Consider the following 17,745-nt stretch of genomic DNA (forward strand, 5'->3'; position numbering starts at 1 on the left):
AGCTTTTTAAAGCTTTTTGACATGATGTCACATGCTATGAGATATCCCTTTGTGAGTTCTGGTCAGCTGCCCTGGGTCTGTCTCCCCCCACCCCTGTTCCCCTCGCTGGTAGGACTGTATGACAAGCTGAAATGTCCTTGGGCTCTTCAGCAACAGCTAAAACATCAGTGTGTTATCAACACTGCATTTCTCCCAAAGCCAAAACACAGCATCATAGACAGCATGAAAAAACCAACCCACTCCTCTGTCCCAGCTGAAACCAGGACACCAAGGCCAGCCAGTATCAGAAGAGGTCTGATACTGAACATGCTGTGGGCAGGCAGTGACTCTGTGGCATCCTGGGATTTAACCAAAGTATTTGGGGATTTATCGGAAGGGAATTAAAATGAAACGGAGACTAATTAATTATTCCACATGTTATTTCATTGGCTTTCTGGAAATAGGAGGGTGTGCACTCCTGTAATAGTATGGGGGAATTCCAGCATCTGGAATTTTGCTTCCCCCGGTATCCTCCTGTTGCCTCAGTTATTCTTCGCTTCCTTTCCCAAATCTTAGGATGCTATAGCCCTTCTGCATTCCCCAACTGCAATGTCTTCAAGACAGGGTGATGTAACCCCTCCTATCACTTACAGTGGCCATGCCAGTAATAATTCTGAAACAGAAACCATTCAGAAAGAACTGGATTTGCACATTAATTTATCTGCTGCAGGGCACTTACTAGGCTTTCCAGACGTTTTGCCACAATGGAAGCAAACCTCCTCTCTCCAGCTAGCTCAGAAATAAGGAAGACATACTCTGGAGCAGAAACCTGGTTCGATCGGTGTGTTCGACCTACAGGGACACAAGAAGAGAGGGAAAGGAGAGGTTGGTATGGCTCATTTGGTCACAAAGAGAAACTGAGCAGAAGGTGAGAGGCAAAACAACTTTCCACGTCATGCTGGCTTCAAATCAGGTCTTTCCTTTGGGGGAAAAGGACAGAGGTATAGCTGCATTCATTGCTGTGCTGCTGCTGAGACCTTGTCAGGGCTGAGTTTACAGCCCTCATGCTCCGGATTTGAGCTATAAAGTGCACTAATTCTTTTGTGCTCACAAATTGAGGAATTTGCTCTTCTCATCTTACAGAGCCTCTAAGGGATGGAACAGAAACCTTCAGGCATGTTTCATGGGGATGCCTTCTGCTCCTATGTACAGAGAGGAAGGCTTCTCCCTTTCCATGCTTCAAACCACTTCCAAACCTTCCCCACGGGTTCAGTCAGACACGACTGCTTTGTGTCTGGATTACCACCTGAAGTAAAGCAGAGGAGCACCGTGCTCTGAAAGGTGACATCACACAGGAAGCTGCAGGTGCCTGGCTCGGGAGGCCACACACACCTTTCCTTTTCAGGGCTGCCTGAGACTTCACCATCTGCACCATGCTCAGGGGAAGGGGACAGTGACTAAGGACCCTCAGCCCTCACCGAACTGCTGGATGGCACGGTCTGCACTCCAGGGCAGCTCCAGCGTCATGTGGACCCGGCGCTTCTGGTTTTTCACCCGTCTGTCTGCTTGGAGAGAGATCCCTGAGCTGGAGGCCTCAGAGATTATTGCTACAAGCTGAGAGAGAGAGAGAGAACGTATGAGAAAGGGGAGTGAGGTCCCTGTGTATTTGCAAAACTGTTATAGGAAACAGCCCAAAGGGCAATGGCAGCCTGTAGGCCTCCTTGTCACCCGCCAGCAGGACAGGCACAGGCAGGCAGAAGGCGCAGAGCTTTGCTGATCTAAGGCTGGTAAGGCGAAAGCATGCAGACACCTTCCCTTTCCCATGCCTCTCTGTGCACTCATTCCATGCAGAGGTTTGAAGGTTTCCTTGGCTCAGACCTAACTCACCTTTTCCCCACTCATAAAACGCTCCTTCTCCTTCAGGTTGACGTGGTCGATAGAGAGGCCTTGCTCTGCACGAGACTCAAACATGACAGAGCCATCCGGCCTGCAAACCACCCGGCCCTTCCTCCCAGTCATCTGCACAGAAAAGAGAGGGGCTGTTATCAGAGACCTGCACAGGCCACAAGTAAGGAGTGTTTAGGAGGTCAACCCACCACAGGGTGTGCAGACAGCCAGGAAGGAAAGAAAGCTCTTTTCCAGCAGCAGCTCCCTCTGCTGGCTCCTTTTCCTGCCACCCAAATATACTCGATTGTGAAGGAGTACCTCAGCCACGTGCTCCGGTCCCCCAAAGTGATTGATCAGTTCATCCAAGGTATTGAGAGGTAGCTCTTTGCCCAGTGCTTTTACTTTTGCTAGTAGGTCCTGCTTCATCTTTTCCACGTGCTCCAGTTCTCTCAGGCCATGCATCTCTTTATGAGAAGGCAGCATGTGAAAATTACCTGCAAATGAAATGCAGAAGTTTAGAGCCACCTGGAAATTGCAGACCAGAGAAGGAGCTCCCACCAGCGAGAAGGGAGCCAACCCCGTGCTGCTGCCCTGCTCACTTCTGTTCTCAGCCACAAAGCCATTGAAAGCGTGCTCAATGAAGATGACATCGTCGCTCTCAAGCACGGACTCTGGGGAGGAGTTGAAGTCGCTGTCGAGCCCCATGTCGGAGTCAGTGCTGCTGTCATCACTGATCTTGATCACCCCCACGGGGTCACACATGCCCTTCAGAGCCTTGGCGCAGCGGCCCCTCTGCTTACCTGCAAGGGAGAGTGAGCAGGGTGAGGGAGAGGCCCCAGCCTTGTGCAAAAACAGCAAGTGCCAGCTCAGAAAGAGGAGAGATCACAAAACAGCCCAGCCTGCCCCCAGTGAAAGGCTGATCTCAGAGAGATAAAGCCTCCTGGGCTGGGCAGGGCAGCTGGGAACAGAGGGAGAGAGGGGGAAAGAGAAAGGAAGAGAGAGAAAGGAAGAACAAGGCAATTCGTACCAGGGCTGCAGCTGATCGCACACGTCAGGATAACACATCTGGTGCTAAGCAGTGCTAACTCCTCAGGGGAAGGAGCCCGCAGGTCTGGCTGCCTCCAGAGGAATGAGCAAGCAGCAGGAAGGTGACAGTGTTTGGTGTTTACAGATGGGACACTGCTTACTTCCAAGCACTGTGAGACATGCCCCTGCCAGCCTGCGCAGGCTGCTCTGCGACAGCAACCCACCAGGAAACCTCCACAATCTGCCTGTGCTGCTGTCCACCCTTCCTCCCATCCCACTGGAGGAGAAATTCCCAAACTGCTCTCACCTGCAGCTACAGCCAATGCATTGGCAGGGAAGTCATTTTTCCCCCAGGAAATCACCTGCTGTGCTACGTACAAGGGGCAGTGGAGAAGCCCCTTGCTGCAAGAGGGAAACGTGCAGCCAGGACTGCTGCACTGCCTGCCCACCAGCCCAGGGAAGGAAGCAGCCATGGGAAGGGGAGCAGCTGCTGGGCAAGTGGTGGAGGCTCGGCCCTACGCTGGTGGCAGGGAGTGGGTTAGGGGAGGAGGGGGGTGGTGACCTACAGGGTTCTCGTCCTCCAGAAGAGAGACGGTGACAGGAGATGTGCAGGAGGGCAAACTGAAACCAGGGCAGAGCAGCGAATGCATGAAGTAGGGAAAGGGGAAAAAGGAAAAGAAAAAGCTGAGTGGCTGGGGTGAAGCAGCAAGGCAGGAGGTCAAATGCTGGGCAGTGGAGTGTGCTCTTACGTTTTCTTTTAATGCCAGTTCCTTTTTCTCTCTTTCTTTTGGTTGAAGGAAAGTGCTTCTGAATTAGTGATAGAAAGACGCCTCTGAAAGTAAGATGCAAAATTTATTCTAGCCACCAGGAACATCGCTGGTCATCACGTAGCAATGTGTATCTGAGACAGCAGCACATTTCATGTAAGGGGTAAATCCAGCACCACAACTACAGCATGTGGTCAGCCAGCCACTGCTATGGCGTGGCTCTCCAGACCAAGCACATTGCACCGAAGGGCTCTGCAGGAGACACACAAGTCAACCATGGGAACGTGGTTCGCACCAGCAGATCCCCAGCTGTGGGACAAGCTGTGCACTCAGTGCTGGGAATGCTCCACTGCAGCCATCCTGCTGGAGAGGGGCCACTCCTGGGAGATGCTGCGCCAAAAGCAGAGCAGAGCCTGGGTTCTGTGCTGCCATGTGGCATGCCAAAGCTCTGAGACCTTTATACAGCAACTAGGAGGGAGTTTGAAACAGAAAACAGGAGCCTGGGAAGCTGTTACATCACTAGTGAAAAATGCAGTCGGTCCCAGTCCCTCTCTTTGCTCTGACAGCAGAGACCACTGTCGGGCTGTCCAACAGATGTGCTCCACCACGTCCTCTGGTTAACTGGACATGGGTCTGCTCTGCCCACAGCATAGAGAAAGGTGACAAAACGTGGGAAAAGTGGTGGTTTCAGGTGAATGGGGCAACCAGAAGATGTGAGAATTAAACGTTTCTGTGGTCTGCTCTGCAAACAAAAAGCAAATGCTTAAAATGCTGATCACGTTGGACAGGGATGGACCCCCAGTGCAATGAGAAGGCAGTGCTGAATGAGCTCCGGTTGAAAAAGAAAAAAAAAGAAGAAAAAAAAATATGTTGAAAGCAAAAGCTGAGAGGTGTGGACATGACAACTCACCTGTGGGAGAAGGAGGGTGTGTTGGGAACTGGGAAGGGGCTGTAAGACCCTCGGTGTGAGGGGTGGAAGGACACAGCTCCACTCCCTGAAGGGGCAGAGCTCTGGGCTGGCAGCTGAGGGACTGTGGTGACACGGCACCAGGCACGGCCCTTCTGCCTCGTGTGCTGGCGTGAGCCGTGGCACACAATGCTCTCAGGTCTGGAGCCTCTCTGCCACTGACCTTGCTCATTTTTCTCCCCCGCCTTCCCTGTGAACAAAGGGCTGGGCTGGTATTCGCTCACTGAGCAATCAGCTCACTTTTAACTCTGTTTCTCGGCATCTTTTAAGCAACTGCTTCTTCCCAGCACACTCCCCTCCAGAAATCCCCTGAAGTGCTATAAAACCAGGACGCTGCAATTAGACACTCTGCGGATGCCAGAGGACATCCAGTTATCTGAGCAATGCTGCTGAGCCAACTGCTCCTGCCCTGAAAGCAGGGACAGAGCCGAGCAGTGCGTGTGATCAGTAACAGAGCTTTCCTCTCCAGAAAGCAGAGGCTCAAAGGGACCACATGGTCCTCTCACTGAGTTCCTTTGAAGTCGGAGATGCAGAAATCAGTTCAAGAGATCAAATTGATTCAAGCAGTTGATAGATTTGCCTTGCACGCTGTCACCAAGCTGTACTTGTGGACTGGAGACAGCAGAGACTGACACGGGCTAACAAAGAACCTCCCATAGACAGGGAGAGAGCTCAGGCTGAACTGGATGTGCACTGACCACGGTGTCACTCATTGCTTTCACCAGCAGTAAAACCCATTTCAAAAGACAACAGTAACAGCTCTGCTGCCTGCAGAACACACAGCTCAATCCATCACCTCATTGTACAGGAGCAGCCAGGGGACAGGCTGGCAACGTGAGAGGTGCCAAAATGAGGAGAAGCATGCCTCAATCTCTGCCAGAAGGACAGCATGAGTCCTGGTGCTGGAGTCCCAGCTCTCCTCAGCAGCTTCCCCTCAGTTTCCTCAGGGAACCCTACCACCTCTCCTGTCTTGCAGCTCAGCCCAAAGGCCAGCACCACAGAACCTAAACTCCTAGAGTCTCTGCTTCCTCCAGCAATGCTGCCTTGTGTTACCATCCCAGCCCCTGCTGCGACATGAGATTCCCTCACTTTCTTCTTCAGTGTCAACAGCACTGTTTTCCTGGTCAGATACACACAAACCAGACCTGAGCTCACATTTCTGGCCTTCCTACACCTGCTGGTTCTTTTCTGTGTACAGACAGATCAGGCTATTCATGAAAGTTTGGTCCACAGGAGACCTCAGAAATCCAGGACCTAGCTCAAAGTCACACTAAAGAAACAGCACCTCAAGAACACAACAAAGTGTCCTCTCCATTTACAGCTCATATAAGGTGAGGCCTTTATGAAACTGAATTTGTAGAAGTGCAGGTTCTAAGTGGCCCCAGGGCAAGGCTTTCCCTCACATGCCTCCAGCCTCCCATGCATCCCCTCCAGAGAAAGAAAAGCAAGGAGTTTTAACTCACTCTGCAGCAGAAACAAAACAATTGAGATGCCCATCATTCTCATCCAGGACTTCTCGGGTGCGAGCCTCCCCAGTGGACTGCAGGCCGATGACGATGCACTGCAGGGAAATACAAACATGGCACAGCTGGCATCAGAGCAAACACCTATAGGCTCAACAGATTGCATCTCATGGTCCCAGGCACATCCTCCTTTGGCCCTGTCCAAAGGACGTTGGGCTGGAGCAGGGTTGCTGATCAAGAACCATCTTTCAAATCCCTCTGCACACCACTGAGGGGATGACTTGCTTTCAGAAGCTGGATTTGCTAAGTAGTTTCTGTCTAAATCACATCCTGATGAATGTAAGGAAAGGGCTGTGTTAAAGGTGAAACACCTGGAACCACTTCTAGCTTGAACGTGGCCCAAAATGCTCTTTCAAATCGGCGTGCCCACGTTCACCAGAAGCAAACAGCCTCAGAAGAAAAATTAACTCCCCTGTATAATTAACTGCAAATGCTCCCAGAAACAATCAACTCCCTTTGGTTACAGACAACAAAATCTCCCTTGGAATCTAAGACTGATAGCTGCTGCCCACGCAGCCAACCTCCAATACCACACCTTGTCCTTTGCCAGCTCCTCCTTGGCAAGCTCAACGAGGCGCCGGACTTTAGCAGCAATGCACAGATACTTGAAGAAGCGTTGGTGAGCTGACCAGAACTGACCCCACAGGGACTTCCGAGACTCCAAGCCGATCAGGTCAGCTGCCTGCTGGAACACCATCAAGGCCTCTGCCCACTGCAGACAGTACCGAGAAAGGCTGAGTTAATATCTTGTTTCTCATTACTGCTGTACATGCAACTAATAGAACAGTCTGGGGTTTGATAATCTGATTTAACTTCAGTGTCGATGCTGCTGTGTTAGGCTGAGTGGACAGCCTGCTCATTCTCTCTGCATTAGCATGATGCTGCAGGCTCTGGTTTGCAAGCACAGAACGTGTAAATGGAAGCAAAAAAGCACAAGACTTCTTTATTTTATGAAAGCTGAGGGCGTGCACCCTTTTTTCTCATTAAAAAGCCCCAAAGTTTGGGGTCATGGCCCTATCCAGTCCCTCCCACACAAGTGACAATGCCCCAGTCACAATTATACACTGGTTTCCCCACTGCAGTGGGACCAGCTCACCAACTTTGCTGCTTTGTCATAGACAATCTTGTACTGCTGATCCAGTGGGATCTCCTCGATCCTGAAGGTCACTCCAGTGAAACTGAGCTGCCTGGCGATGTACATTCCGCTGACCTTCATGTCCATTGCCACGATCTCCATTGCACCAACTCCCCTGCAAGAGGGAGACAGTTGTGAGACCCCTTCCTATTCCACAGGGGAACATGGGTGAGTGCTTCTGTAGAACAAATCCTCCCCATGGCTCAAGCTGTCCTCAAACATGCATTGCAACCATTTCCTAAAGGGAAAACAACTCCTGCAGCTGTCCTTCCATTCAACTTTCTCTAGAAAATAAGAGGACAGTGTCGAGCTTGTAAGGGCCCCACTGACCCCATGGTCTCTGCACCTCCTCTGAAAACATCCTGGCTATCTCATCCTGGCTATCTCTTCTGCTCTTTAAAGGCTGGCACTGTGCAGGTACAAAGTGCTCAGCCATGAGACTTGTTTGTTTTCATGAGCAAACAGGAATTCCCCAAGAAGATATTGACTGGGTCTCTGGCCAGCACTTCTCTTCCAGGGACAAACAAAGGCTGCCACAAAAGGTATGCCAGATGAAGAGGGATGCTGGGTGTGACTTACCTCTTTTCAATTGCATGCAGGAACTCATCAAATGCTCGGAATGGGGTGCCCTCCCCCCAGATTCCCAGGCGGCTCATATAGATCATGTTTTTTGGCTCAGAGGCACCTGTTGGAACAGAATTCACTGTCAGCAAAACCACAGCAGTTGTAAATAGCACTGAATCTAGCTAAGTGAACACCCAGGAGGACACTGATTGCCATCATGTCTTACCACACCCAGGGACCTTTCCAAGTATTGCCCTGGCATCTGCTCACACTGTGCCTCTCCATGCTGACATAAGCTCACCTGTGGCACTGGCGTAAACAACCCTTGCTTGAGGCAGTTTGTTCTGAAGGTCCAACACTGCTTTGCCCATTTTAGTAGAGCTGGCATTTTTGGCTTTGTGGCATTCATCAAATACAATCTGAAAGTGAATGTGGGTTAAGGAGAAAGGATATCTCTTCATTAGGAGGATGGCAGAACATACAGCCCAGCCTCCTCCAGCCTACTGAACAGCCAGACCTAGCATGAATGCTGAAAAGGTCACTCCCAGCTGTGCTCTCCCCCCCCTCTTTCAATTATTCTGCACTGTGGAGGAGGACAGAAGGGCCCGGGGTGGGGGGAGAGGATGTTTGTAAATACAGGCCCCAGGCTGCCTGCCCCACACAGTTGCTCCCCGTGATCTCAGCTGGCCCCAGGCTCTCCTTTCCCTGGCAAAGCACAGTCCCAACTTTCCTCTGTTTTTTTTTTAAAGGATACAACTCCATCAAAATTTTCCCTGCACCAATCCAAAATTTGTTTTAAGCGTGTCCTATGCTGCCCTCCTGCCTGGCTTTCACCAATCAGAGCAGAGTAAGTGGCAAAGAGGACTCCTTCTGAGGTAGCTGTGTCTCCATATCTAATCTGCAGAAAGAGAAAGAAAAAGAGCAGAGGGGCTCATGACACTCATCCACAGTGCACTACGCCTGTCCTCAGCCCACAGCCCACACCACAGATTCTGCTGTGGCTGAGGAGGACCCCTGCTCCTGCCTTCAAGAACAAAACCCAGGATGACAGCAGAACAGACAAAAGACCACTAGCAGCTGACATCTTTAGCACTTCTCCCTGGCGCTGAGATATGGTGATGACAGGGATTTTAAATGCCTGGCTAAGTTCTCCTGCCAATGTGTCAGCACATCTGGATGCATGTAGAGAAATGTGGAGACCACACGAGGCCTTCAATTTTCTGGCCAACTGAATTTGCTTCCTTTTTTTTAAGCAAGGGTTTGGAATGTTCAATTATTTTTAATCCCTCCTATCTATTTTAATTACTTCCAGAAAACAAATTTCTCTTTGGCCAAGTGAGATCACTGCCTTACTCTCATGGATCCCACCTATAACAAAATAAAACACACAAAGGAAAACAAAACAAAACACATCCTCATCTGAAGAGCGTGGTATTTAAAGCCTTTTCATCTGAAAACAAATATCTCTTTCAGTCTCCTAATGGACTGCATTCAGAGGTGTTGAACACATGTGGTTTCCATAGACTTTGTAAGAGCTGTTTGTTCAGTGCTGTTAAAAACCAGAGGAGAGGGCTTCAGCAGGCTGGCCAGCAGCATGGCAAACAGGCCTGAACCAGAGACTGAAACACGGGCTGAGAAGAGCTCCATGAACAACCACTACACAGCTTCTGGTCATTTCTTTTGAAAAATAATTCATTCTCACCCACTGGTGATTGAAAGGAAGTTAGAAACCTCTCTGATTCACCCAGCTCAGAGGAAATGCCCATGTGCACAGCACTGTGCTGGGTCCCACGGCAGGCACCGATCTGCTCTGCCGTTCATATGCTCTCCCTTAACTTGCGTGTTCTGAAAACAAGCTGCCTGAAACCAGAGTCAGGAAAACTAGCACATGAGAGCACAGCACAGCCACATCTGACAGGGGCTGTTCCCTCAGTAGGACTCTTCAGAAATGGGGAAGAGCATTCCAGCCCTGCACAACACTGCACTTGTATGGAGACACAACGTGCTCCCGGCAGGAAACAGCTCTGAGCTCACAGTGCAGCTCCAGAGTGTATAAAAATAGCAAGAGTCCGGAGTGGGAAGAGCATGCTGAGAGAAGGAAACAGCAAGCAGCTCGCTGTCTGCTACTGCCTGTGCTGCCAGCCACGCAGAGGCAGAAGTGACTGCTGCTCTGTGCTCCAAGGCAGATCAATCTGACTGCTTCCGTAGGTTGATTTTCTAGAACAGCATTACTTCTCCCCTCTACCTTATTCAAAGCATGCACAGGAATGTGGGAGGCTTCAATGTCCTTCAGGTCTCTCTCAGCATCATACTTGAGATCATTGGAGACACTGAACCTGTAAAGCAAGACGTGGGCCTGGTTATCTCCTAAGGAGACAGTCAGGGCACGCACAGTGATTAATAGCTCTGACTAAAGCAATCGTAGGTGTATAAAACTGTTCCATTTCCCACTGCCCACACACCTCAACGTAAGATCCTACAGCAGACTCTGGTCTGGCACTTATGACAAGCTGTGTCTATTCTGCAGTAAAGCCCCATGCTCTAAGGGCTGAAGTCTGCACCTGAGAAGTCCATGAATATCCCTCCACCGACTTCAGAAGAGTAGGAAGAGGCTTCACACTGCACTCCGAGGAGTACACAATTTGCTGTTTCACAGTGATTCATTCTCCATCACCACTGCAGGGGAAATATTCCCATTTCACAGAGAGCAAACAGTCACAAAGAGGTGGAAAAGACTTACCCAAGGCCACAACATGAGTCAACTAGAAAGCCAACATCAGCATTAAGGAATTCCTTACTCCCAGATTCACACTAACTCTGAGGTCTTACGGGAAAAGAGGGAAAAAAAAACCAAAACAACTTACCAAAGAGCTTTTTTTCTCCCTTTAAGATAGTTTTCAAAGATGATGCCCGCAACTGTCCTGCCCTTTCCAACTCCAGCACCGTCCCCAATGAGGAAGCCAGCTCGCTGCCCATTGGGTAATAAAACTTCATGTTGCTGCAAAATCAAGAGCAGAATTGGAAATCAAACTGGATTTGCCTTCTGCCAGCTGTTTTCATGTAATCTAAGAGCCCTGCTTAACCCTTTCACGTAACTCACAGACATGCATTTTCTGCTCAGATAAGCAATGCCAGGAATGGCAGAGTACCATGGTTGAGCTCACAAGGCAGTTCATGGAAAAATCCCCCAGGCCCCAGAATTCTTAAGCACTCTCTCCTACAACAAAAGTCAAGAGCTCTTACATTTTTAGGAGGTAGACCCCACAGAAGTCCCTGGCTTTGAATAATTCTTCCAAAAGGCATTTAAACTTCTGAAGGCTCATCACCTATACTATGAGTGATTTTAGAACACACCTGAACACCTGCTTATATTTCTAGTGTAAGAGATACAAGCTGGGGAAGGTGAAGCACATACCTGGCAGGCATAAATGATTGCTTCCAGCTGTAGTGCAGAGAGTGACCCTTTGTCAGCAACGGAGCATGGCAGAGAAAGGCTGTAGGTGATGTCGGGTGGGGGGACGCTGGACAGAGTGCTCGTTTCAACCACCAGGTCAGGGTGGTGCTTCCCAATCTTGGCTAAATGACACACAAACACATAAGAGAGAGACCTCAACTTCTCCATTCTCATGAAGCTCATGAAGGACTGCAGACCTCCTCATCTACTCTGTAGCTTCAAACTACAGAAGAGACAAGCCCAGTGCCTGCTCTTCACTCTCTTTTACTCCACTGACATTTCAGACTGCCCAGAACAAGCCAAGCCCACTCTAAAAGCTGACAACAGAAAATGTCCTGTGAAATTAGTGTAGCACCAACAAAGAATTGGTAAAGTTATCCTACAGAGTCACAAGCTTGGAACATGCTTTGGCAATTGCCACATCCTTCCTGCACAAAGATAAAGGAGCAGCCAGTTTGGTTGGGCCACAGTGGAGTTAAGAGCATTTCTCATATCCACGCATGACACTCACACTTTGAAGGTATATATTCTGCATAGGTCTCAGTTTGCCCCAACTCTTCTGTTTCTTCCTCATCACCTTCATCTTCCTCTTCTGCAGGAGCTTGAGACTGAAAAGAAACAGCATTGATCAAATGTTAATGTTCTCACTGTAATATGGACGTTGTACCAGACAACTATCACTTAGTCCCAACACAACCTTCAAACACAATTCATCTCATTTACAGACTATGGCAACACAAGGAAAACCACCTGCGAAAGGCCACCCCAGGGGCCTAGCAAGTGCTTTAAGAGCTACTTTCAACACCTAGTCCATGATGAACTAGGGAATTCCAGGCTACCATCAGTTGTGCCCAACTGCGCTCTAATCTGACCAGGAAAAAAGGACCTAGACAAGCTCTCAGCTCTGCAGGGTACTCTGCAGCATAAAGCAAAGTCACACAATTCCAGGAAGAACAGCCCCTACTGACTGAGCTGATTTAGCTGGAAGGAAAGCATGGAGCAGAGCAAGGCTCCACCACAGCGAATACAAGATGCTTCTGAGAAAGGGCAGTGACCTGAAGTCAGTCACTGAAGTGTATGTAATGACCTGGCTGACTTTCTGTCTCACTCTCCCTGAGGGGACAGTGGCAGAAATCACTCTTCTCTGTGTTGTGACCTTATGAAGCTTCACATCGGATGCTGCTGGAGCAGATGTTCTCACCTGGTAGCTTATGAGGAGCGGGGTGCTGGGGACAGCAGGAATGCGGTCGTCTGAAGTGTTTAAGCCACTGAATGATCTGCTGGGTGAGAACAGCTGCAACAGAAAGGAGGCAGGTCAGAAAGCAGCCATAACCCTCTGCCCTCCAACCTCAGCTCCAGCAAATTAAAGTACAGAAACACAACTGTAAAGGCATTTGTGCTCTGTACTTAGACCTTATGCTCTCCTGGCGCCAACAGGCTTCAATACTTTCTGCTTCTCCACGTCAAACCCTGGGGAGTAATCCTGAAAACTAATAAATCTTGCAAATGCCATACATGCCTTCATCAACACAAACACAGGGAATAACCGACTCGGGGAAATGCATTCCTGCAAGGAGTGTGTAAATCCCCACGCATGATGGAAGCAGCAGGGACACGTGTCCTCCCACAACATGAGCACAGCTGTGGGGCAGGAGTCTTTCTGCCAAGTAATGACCACACGGTATTAAGACAGGTCATCCCCAAGCACCACGTCCTAGACAGCAGCAGATTCTTGCTGACAGTTCACAGGTTTTACTCTGAACTACTGAGTCCAAGTGAGAGCTCAGGCTTGCTGATAGAAGAGAGAAAGGCACTGCTCTGGGGAGCACAAAGCTGGGTACAGGAGAGGAGAGCCAAGTGGGAGAACTGGAAAAGCTGAACCAAGCTGCAACCAAAGCCATCCCTGGGAAAGCACTGAGCATTACAGAACTCAGACATTTTACGATCCTCTCACAAACCACCCCTTGAGGCAAGCCTTTACTAAATGATTTTGCAACCTTGCATTCAGCATTAAAAACACAGTTCAAGGAAATTAAATAACCGCATCAGAATGCAAACATGGCTCAGCACTGACTAAGACCTGTCTGAGGTTGAGGACTGCTATCTACTGCCCTGGATAGCCAGTGCCTGCATGCCCTGTGCTGCCCCTCAGGCCCACCCGTGGACACCAGCACTGCCAGCAGCCAAGCCCAGGAACGTAGAGCACCCAGAGATCTGCCAGGCTCTGGAGGCTCCTGGTGCCAGCTGCTGGGCCGGGCATCAGCTGCTCGAGTCCGCCTGGCCCGTGCCGTGCCCGGGGAGCTGGGAGGCACAACTGAGAAGAACCTTTGTCTGCCCTCGCACAAACAAAATCCCGCTGGAATTTCCCGACAGTGAGCAAGGTCAAGCCAGCAGCTTGTGGCATCCAAAGTAATCAGCAGCTCCAACAGTGGCACTGCTTCAAGTCTATAGCCTGTCGAGAGCGCCAGACTTAGAGACCCTGCTCCACAGGCAGAAGTGAAATATGGGAAGTTCTTCAGCATAAACAATCTTATTATTTCCTTTTTTTTTTTTTTAACATTAAAAAGAAAGAAAAAAAAAAGAAAGAAAAAACCACCCTCCATTACTGGAAGCCTGAGTCAGAATTACCAGAAGGAAGCTGGACGGAAGAGCTATTTTCAGTGCCAACAAATCTGGAGAGCAGGTGAAACATCTCCACCTACAAATCTGAGCTCAATACAGAAGTTGCTTCTTAGGCAAGAGAAAGGCTCTGATCCCACTGCAGTGGAGGGGCACGCAGCTCTAGGGGAAGGGAATGGAGCTCTGGTTTTGCAATGCCTTATCTTCAAAACATAAATCCCTACTATCCAAGCACAGCGGTGCAGCCGTGGTGCACAGCTTTTCACCTCAGGTATCTCAAAGGAAGGGACAGAACCCCCAGTGCTTCAGAGCATTCAGAACTACCAGCAGTGCTGAGATCGTGCTGTGGGGACTAAGCCAGGTGGGAACAGGAGCTCTGCTGGGCGACACATCGTGCTGAGCTCAGACAGTTCCTTCCTTTCTCTTCTCTTGCTCCACTCTCGGTTTGATCTTATTTCTCTAAAAGCATCAAGATAAGAGGCACACGCACCGTGCAGGAAAACGCATTCAGTAAAGCCACTGACAACTGCACAGAGATCTGGATCTTATTCCACTTCTTTCGTCGCTGCATTCTCCTTTTGCCCCATTCTTGCTGTGACTTCTGTGGGGAAGCAGCAGCCACACCTGGCTGACTCCAGCTCCCCTTGGCATAACGATGACCTCCTCAGAGCTGTGAGGAGGGGCTTTGCTTTTTTGAAGTGCTTTAAATGAGTGAAATGGAGATAAACACAGCGGCGTGTCACCAAAGTTCCAGCAATGAGCCTCCAGACACAGTGCTTCGCATCCTCTCTCTTACAAAGGGCTCTGAGTTCTCGTGAGAAAGCACAATGGATGACACAGACTATTTTTAAAAGGTATTTCACAACTTGATTACAAATGAAGCAAGTGTATTTTGTCTGCTAACTCCTGCAAATATTTAACCGTGGAGCAGCTCTTCCCACTGTGCCCACTTAAAAAACCACGCACGGAGCCAACATGTTGACACATCTTTATGGCAGCAGCTCTCCCTGCATTGCACACACGGAGGTTTGGATTTAAAGAGGACACAACCTGCACCTAACGTGGATCTGTGAGGGGCACCCACTTCTGGCACGTGTCCCACTCATCGTGGAGATGCCCCCATCAGTGGAGCTCTTTGGATCTGGGACTGAAATGCTGCCTCAGGAACTGAACTGCTGTGCTGACAGAGGGGTGCAGGGCTGCTCGCTGTCCCTGGGCAAAGAGCTGCCCACACAGCTCCAGCTGATCAGATGCATCGTATCCAAATGCATCACGCCCAGGTTCGCACGGTGTATCCCAAATGACACTCGGTTCCTCACTGTGGTTTAACTCTGGGTACCCAAAAACCAAAATTCCTGCTATTTTATGGAATGTTATGGTGACAGGATGTGAGGAGAGAGGAAAGGATTGCTTAAACAGCTTGTATATTGGTGCAAGATGTCAGCCAAGCCCCAGGCTTGCACTGAGCGTTACAGTAAGGAACGTCTCCTTTTGGCACTGCCTCAGGATTTTACAACCAACCATTTGCTCACCTCCTCTTAAAAAAACAAAGGAGTATTAAGAAAAGGTAATAAATCAGCTGCCCATCATCAGTCCATCCAGCAAAGCATTTGTCCAGCATCCTGCAAGTGAGCACCTTCCACGGAAAAATGAAAGTGAAATCTTCTGACTGGGATGGACTTACATCTTGTCAGGAAATGTCAGGCTTAGCAAAAATAAGCAAAAAGCAAAACACAAACCACCACCTCCCTAAGCACAAAACACAGATAAGACAATGTTTAAAATAGCCAGAGGTTCTTTTCAGAAGGAAGTCGTTCATAAATGGAATTCAAAGGAGTTAATGGGCCTTATCTGAACCACAGTGCTCTGAAGGACAGCAAGGGGCACCAGGGGGGCTTCGTGGAGGATGTGGAGAGCAGCACGAAATGGGATGGAGACTCAATGGCCATTTCCTTGGTTCAAGAAGCTCAGCCCTCCTCCTCTTGACCATCTCCAAGATCAACCTGGTCCAAAGCTACCAGACCACATGTCGACTGCCTGCACAGCCCTCTGCAGCACCGTGGTGTGCCCCTGGTCTTCAGAACATTTATGACAGAAGGAAGGCAGGGGTACTCCCTGCCACCAATTGCAGGCACACTGAAGATCAAGAGGATGCTGCAAAGGTCATCAAATCCCACCAGGTTCAGCAAGAGCTCAAGCATTTGATTTAAGGAATTGTGTTGCTATTGCTTACCTAAGATCTCACAAAGTTTAAGGCAGATAGGAGCTTTGATTTCCCAAACCTCAGGCCAGGACCCTCACCACCAACCCACACTTCTTCAGCACCCAACCAGTCACTGAGTCATGCCGGTATCAGTTTAGAGCAGAAATGCTGCTGAGTCTCTTGCTGCCAGGCTGTGACACACAGGCAGCCTTCCTCGTGGAAATACAGTCTGACACATTACTAACAGCAAAACGCAGCCTCTAAACACACAACTAAACCTCAAAATGCAACAGAGACTAAAGGGTGTGTTAGATTGCATTCTGAAGCACTCACGTTCACTTTTCTCCCCTACCATCTCTGTGAGACAATGATCCACAAAGTGAACCTGCTGCAGGGCTGGATATTCACCACAACAGCTGGGATAGCAGATGTGCATGGTATCGGTTCCACCAACAACCACAGCTGGGGGCTGCTAGAAGGGACTGATACCAGGTTGTGCAACAGTGAGTAAGCAGTCCCAGCAGATGAGGGAAAACAGCAGAAAGCTGGTAAAAATGCACAGAAACTGCATGTTGCTCTCAGACTGCCAAGAAACCATGTGCCCAGCAAAACTCAGAGATGTAGAAGCTCGCAGGGATTTGGACTCACGAAGTAAACACAAACAATTGGTCTTAAATCGAAACAGTTTGGGTTTTAGTCACCATTAGTAAAATATTTGCCATGGAAAATAAACATAGGGTGGATGTTGCTGGGGACAGTTAATGATCTACGTCACAGTGTTTTTCCTCAAGTCCATCTCTTCAATGCTCCTGAGCTCCTGTTGCAGGCCACCCCGCGCACCCTCAACGTTTCAGGGACACATCTCCTTGTATCAACACCAACTTCAGCCCTGCAGGGAGTTGTGTTGTGGGGCAAACACCACGGGACGAGGCCTGAGATGCTCAGTGTCTGATGGGAAGGATGGGAGAGAAGCACCCGTACCTCTGTTTTGTTCTGCTGCGACGTGTTTACGTCCCATATGGTTGGCACGTAGTTCAGGCTGTCAGCAGGCAAGCAGTCCTTTGCATCCACGATGTCAGAGAGGGAATCCGCAGGAGATGAGAAGAGAGAGTTATTGTTGGAGAGCTCATCGAGGTATGAAGAGTCCTGAAATGAAAGATGACCAGTTAGAGGAGGTGGGAGAGGACCAGAGAGCTCCCCACTCTCTCCCTTTCTGCTGTTAACCGAGCACTTTGTTGCCTTGCACTCCACAAACTCAGAAATTAACTTGTCAATAAAGATGTGCTCCGAGCAGCTGGTTTAAAATCTTGGTTTCTTGATTGAGTAGGAAGCATTGATTGGGCAGCAGTGGTGGTAAACGTTCAGGACTCAGACTGAGCACATCTGCACACACAGTATTCACCAAGGCATCAGACGCTGCACTTCTGGGTCTGATTAGAATGGCCTCTGGGAGGTGGGGGGGTGAAAACTTTTCAGTTTGACATGTGAAAGATTCAAGTGTTCCAATCACCCAACAGAGAAGCAGCTAGAGCCCACAATGGCAGAGCTGTTTAATTGCAGCTCCTAACACAGCAGTACCCAGAGGCTTAGGAAAAAAAGACAGCCCCTGATGGGAGGTTCT

General features: G+C 49.5%; 1 protein-coding gene across 3 annotated transcripts in view; it reads right to left on the reverse strand.

The window, feature by feature from the left end:
- Window positions 1-17,745, reverse strand: part of SBNO2 (strawberry notch homolog 2) — a 41,006-nt gene that overhangs the window by 4,533 nt on the left and 18,728 nt on the right. For all 3 annotated transcript variants that reach the window (XM_065745873.1, XM_065745875.1, XM_065745874.1), the window contains 18 exons: window positions 17,106-17,270; window positions 12,504-12,596; window positions 11,814-11,910; window positions 11,264-11,424; window positions 10,713-10,846; window positions 10,094-10,184; window positions 8,603-8,746; window positions 8,150-8,267; window positions 7,864-7,969; window positions 7,246-7,399; window positions 6,685-6,861; window positions 6,090-6,187; window positions 3,642-3,724; window positions 2,466-2,666; window positions 2,185-2,360; window positions 1,867-1,998; window positions 1,458-1,593; window positions 719-831 (listed from right to left, as the gene is read on the reverse strand). In XM_065745873.1, the coding sequence (XP_065601945.1) occupies window positions 719-831; window positions 1,458-1,593; window positions 1,867-1,998; window positions 2,185-2,360; window positions 2,466-2,666; window positions 3,642-3,724; window positions 6,090-6,187; window positions 6,685-6,861; window positions 7,246-7,399; window positions 7,864-7,969; window positions 8,150-8,267; window positions 8,603-8,746; window positions 10,094-10,184; window positions 10,713-10,846; window positions 11,264-11,424; window positions 11,814-11,910; window positions 12,504-12,596; window positions 17,106-17,270 (2,379 nt within the window). The remainder of the gene's footprint in view (window positions 1-718; window positions 832-1,457; window positions 1,594-1,866; window positions 1,999-2,184; window positions 2,361-2,465; window positions 2,667-3,641; window positions 3,725-6,089; window positions 6,188-6,684; window positions 6,862-7,245; window positions 7,400-7,863; window positions 7,970-8,149; window positions 8,268-8,602; window positions 8,747-10,093; window positions 10,185-10,712; window positions 10,847-11,263; window positions 11,425-11,813; window positions 11,911-12,503; window positions 12,597-17,105; window positions 17,271-17,745) is intronic.

Source organism: Cyrtonyx montezumae, unplaced genomic scaffold (assembly GCF_038088225.1).
Source record: "Cyrtonyx montezumae isolate F1298 unplaced genomic scaffold, pur_monq_1.0 scaffold_39, whole genome shotgun sequence".
Taxonomy (NCBI): Eukaryota; Metazoa; Chordata; class Aves; order Galliformes; family Odontophoridae; genus Cyrtonyx; species Cyrtonyx montezumae.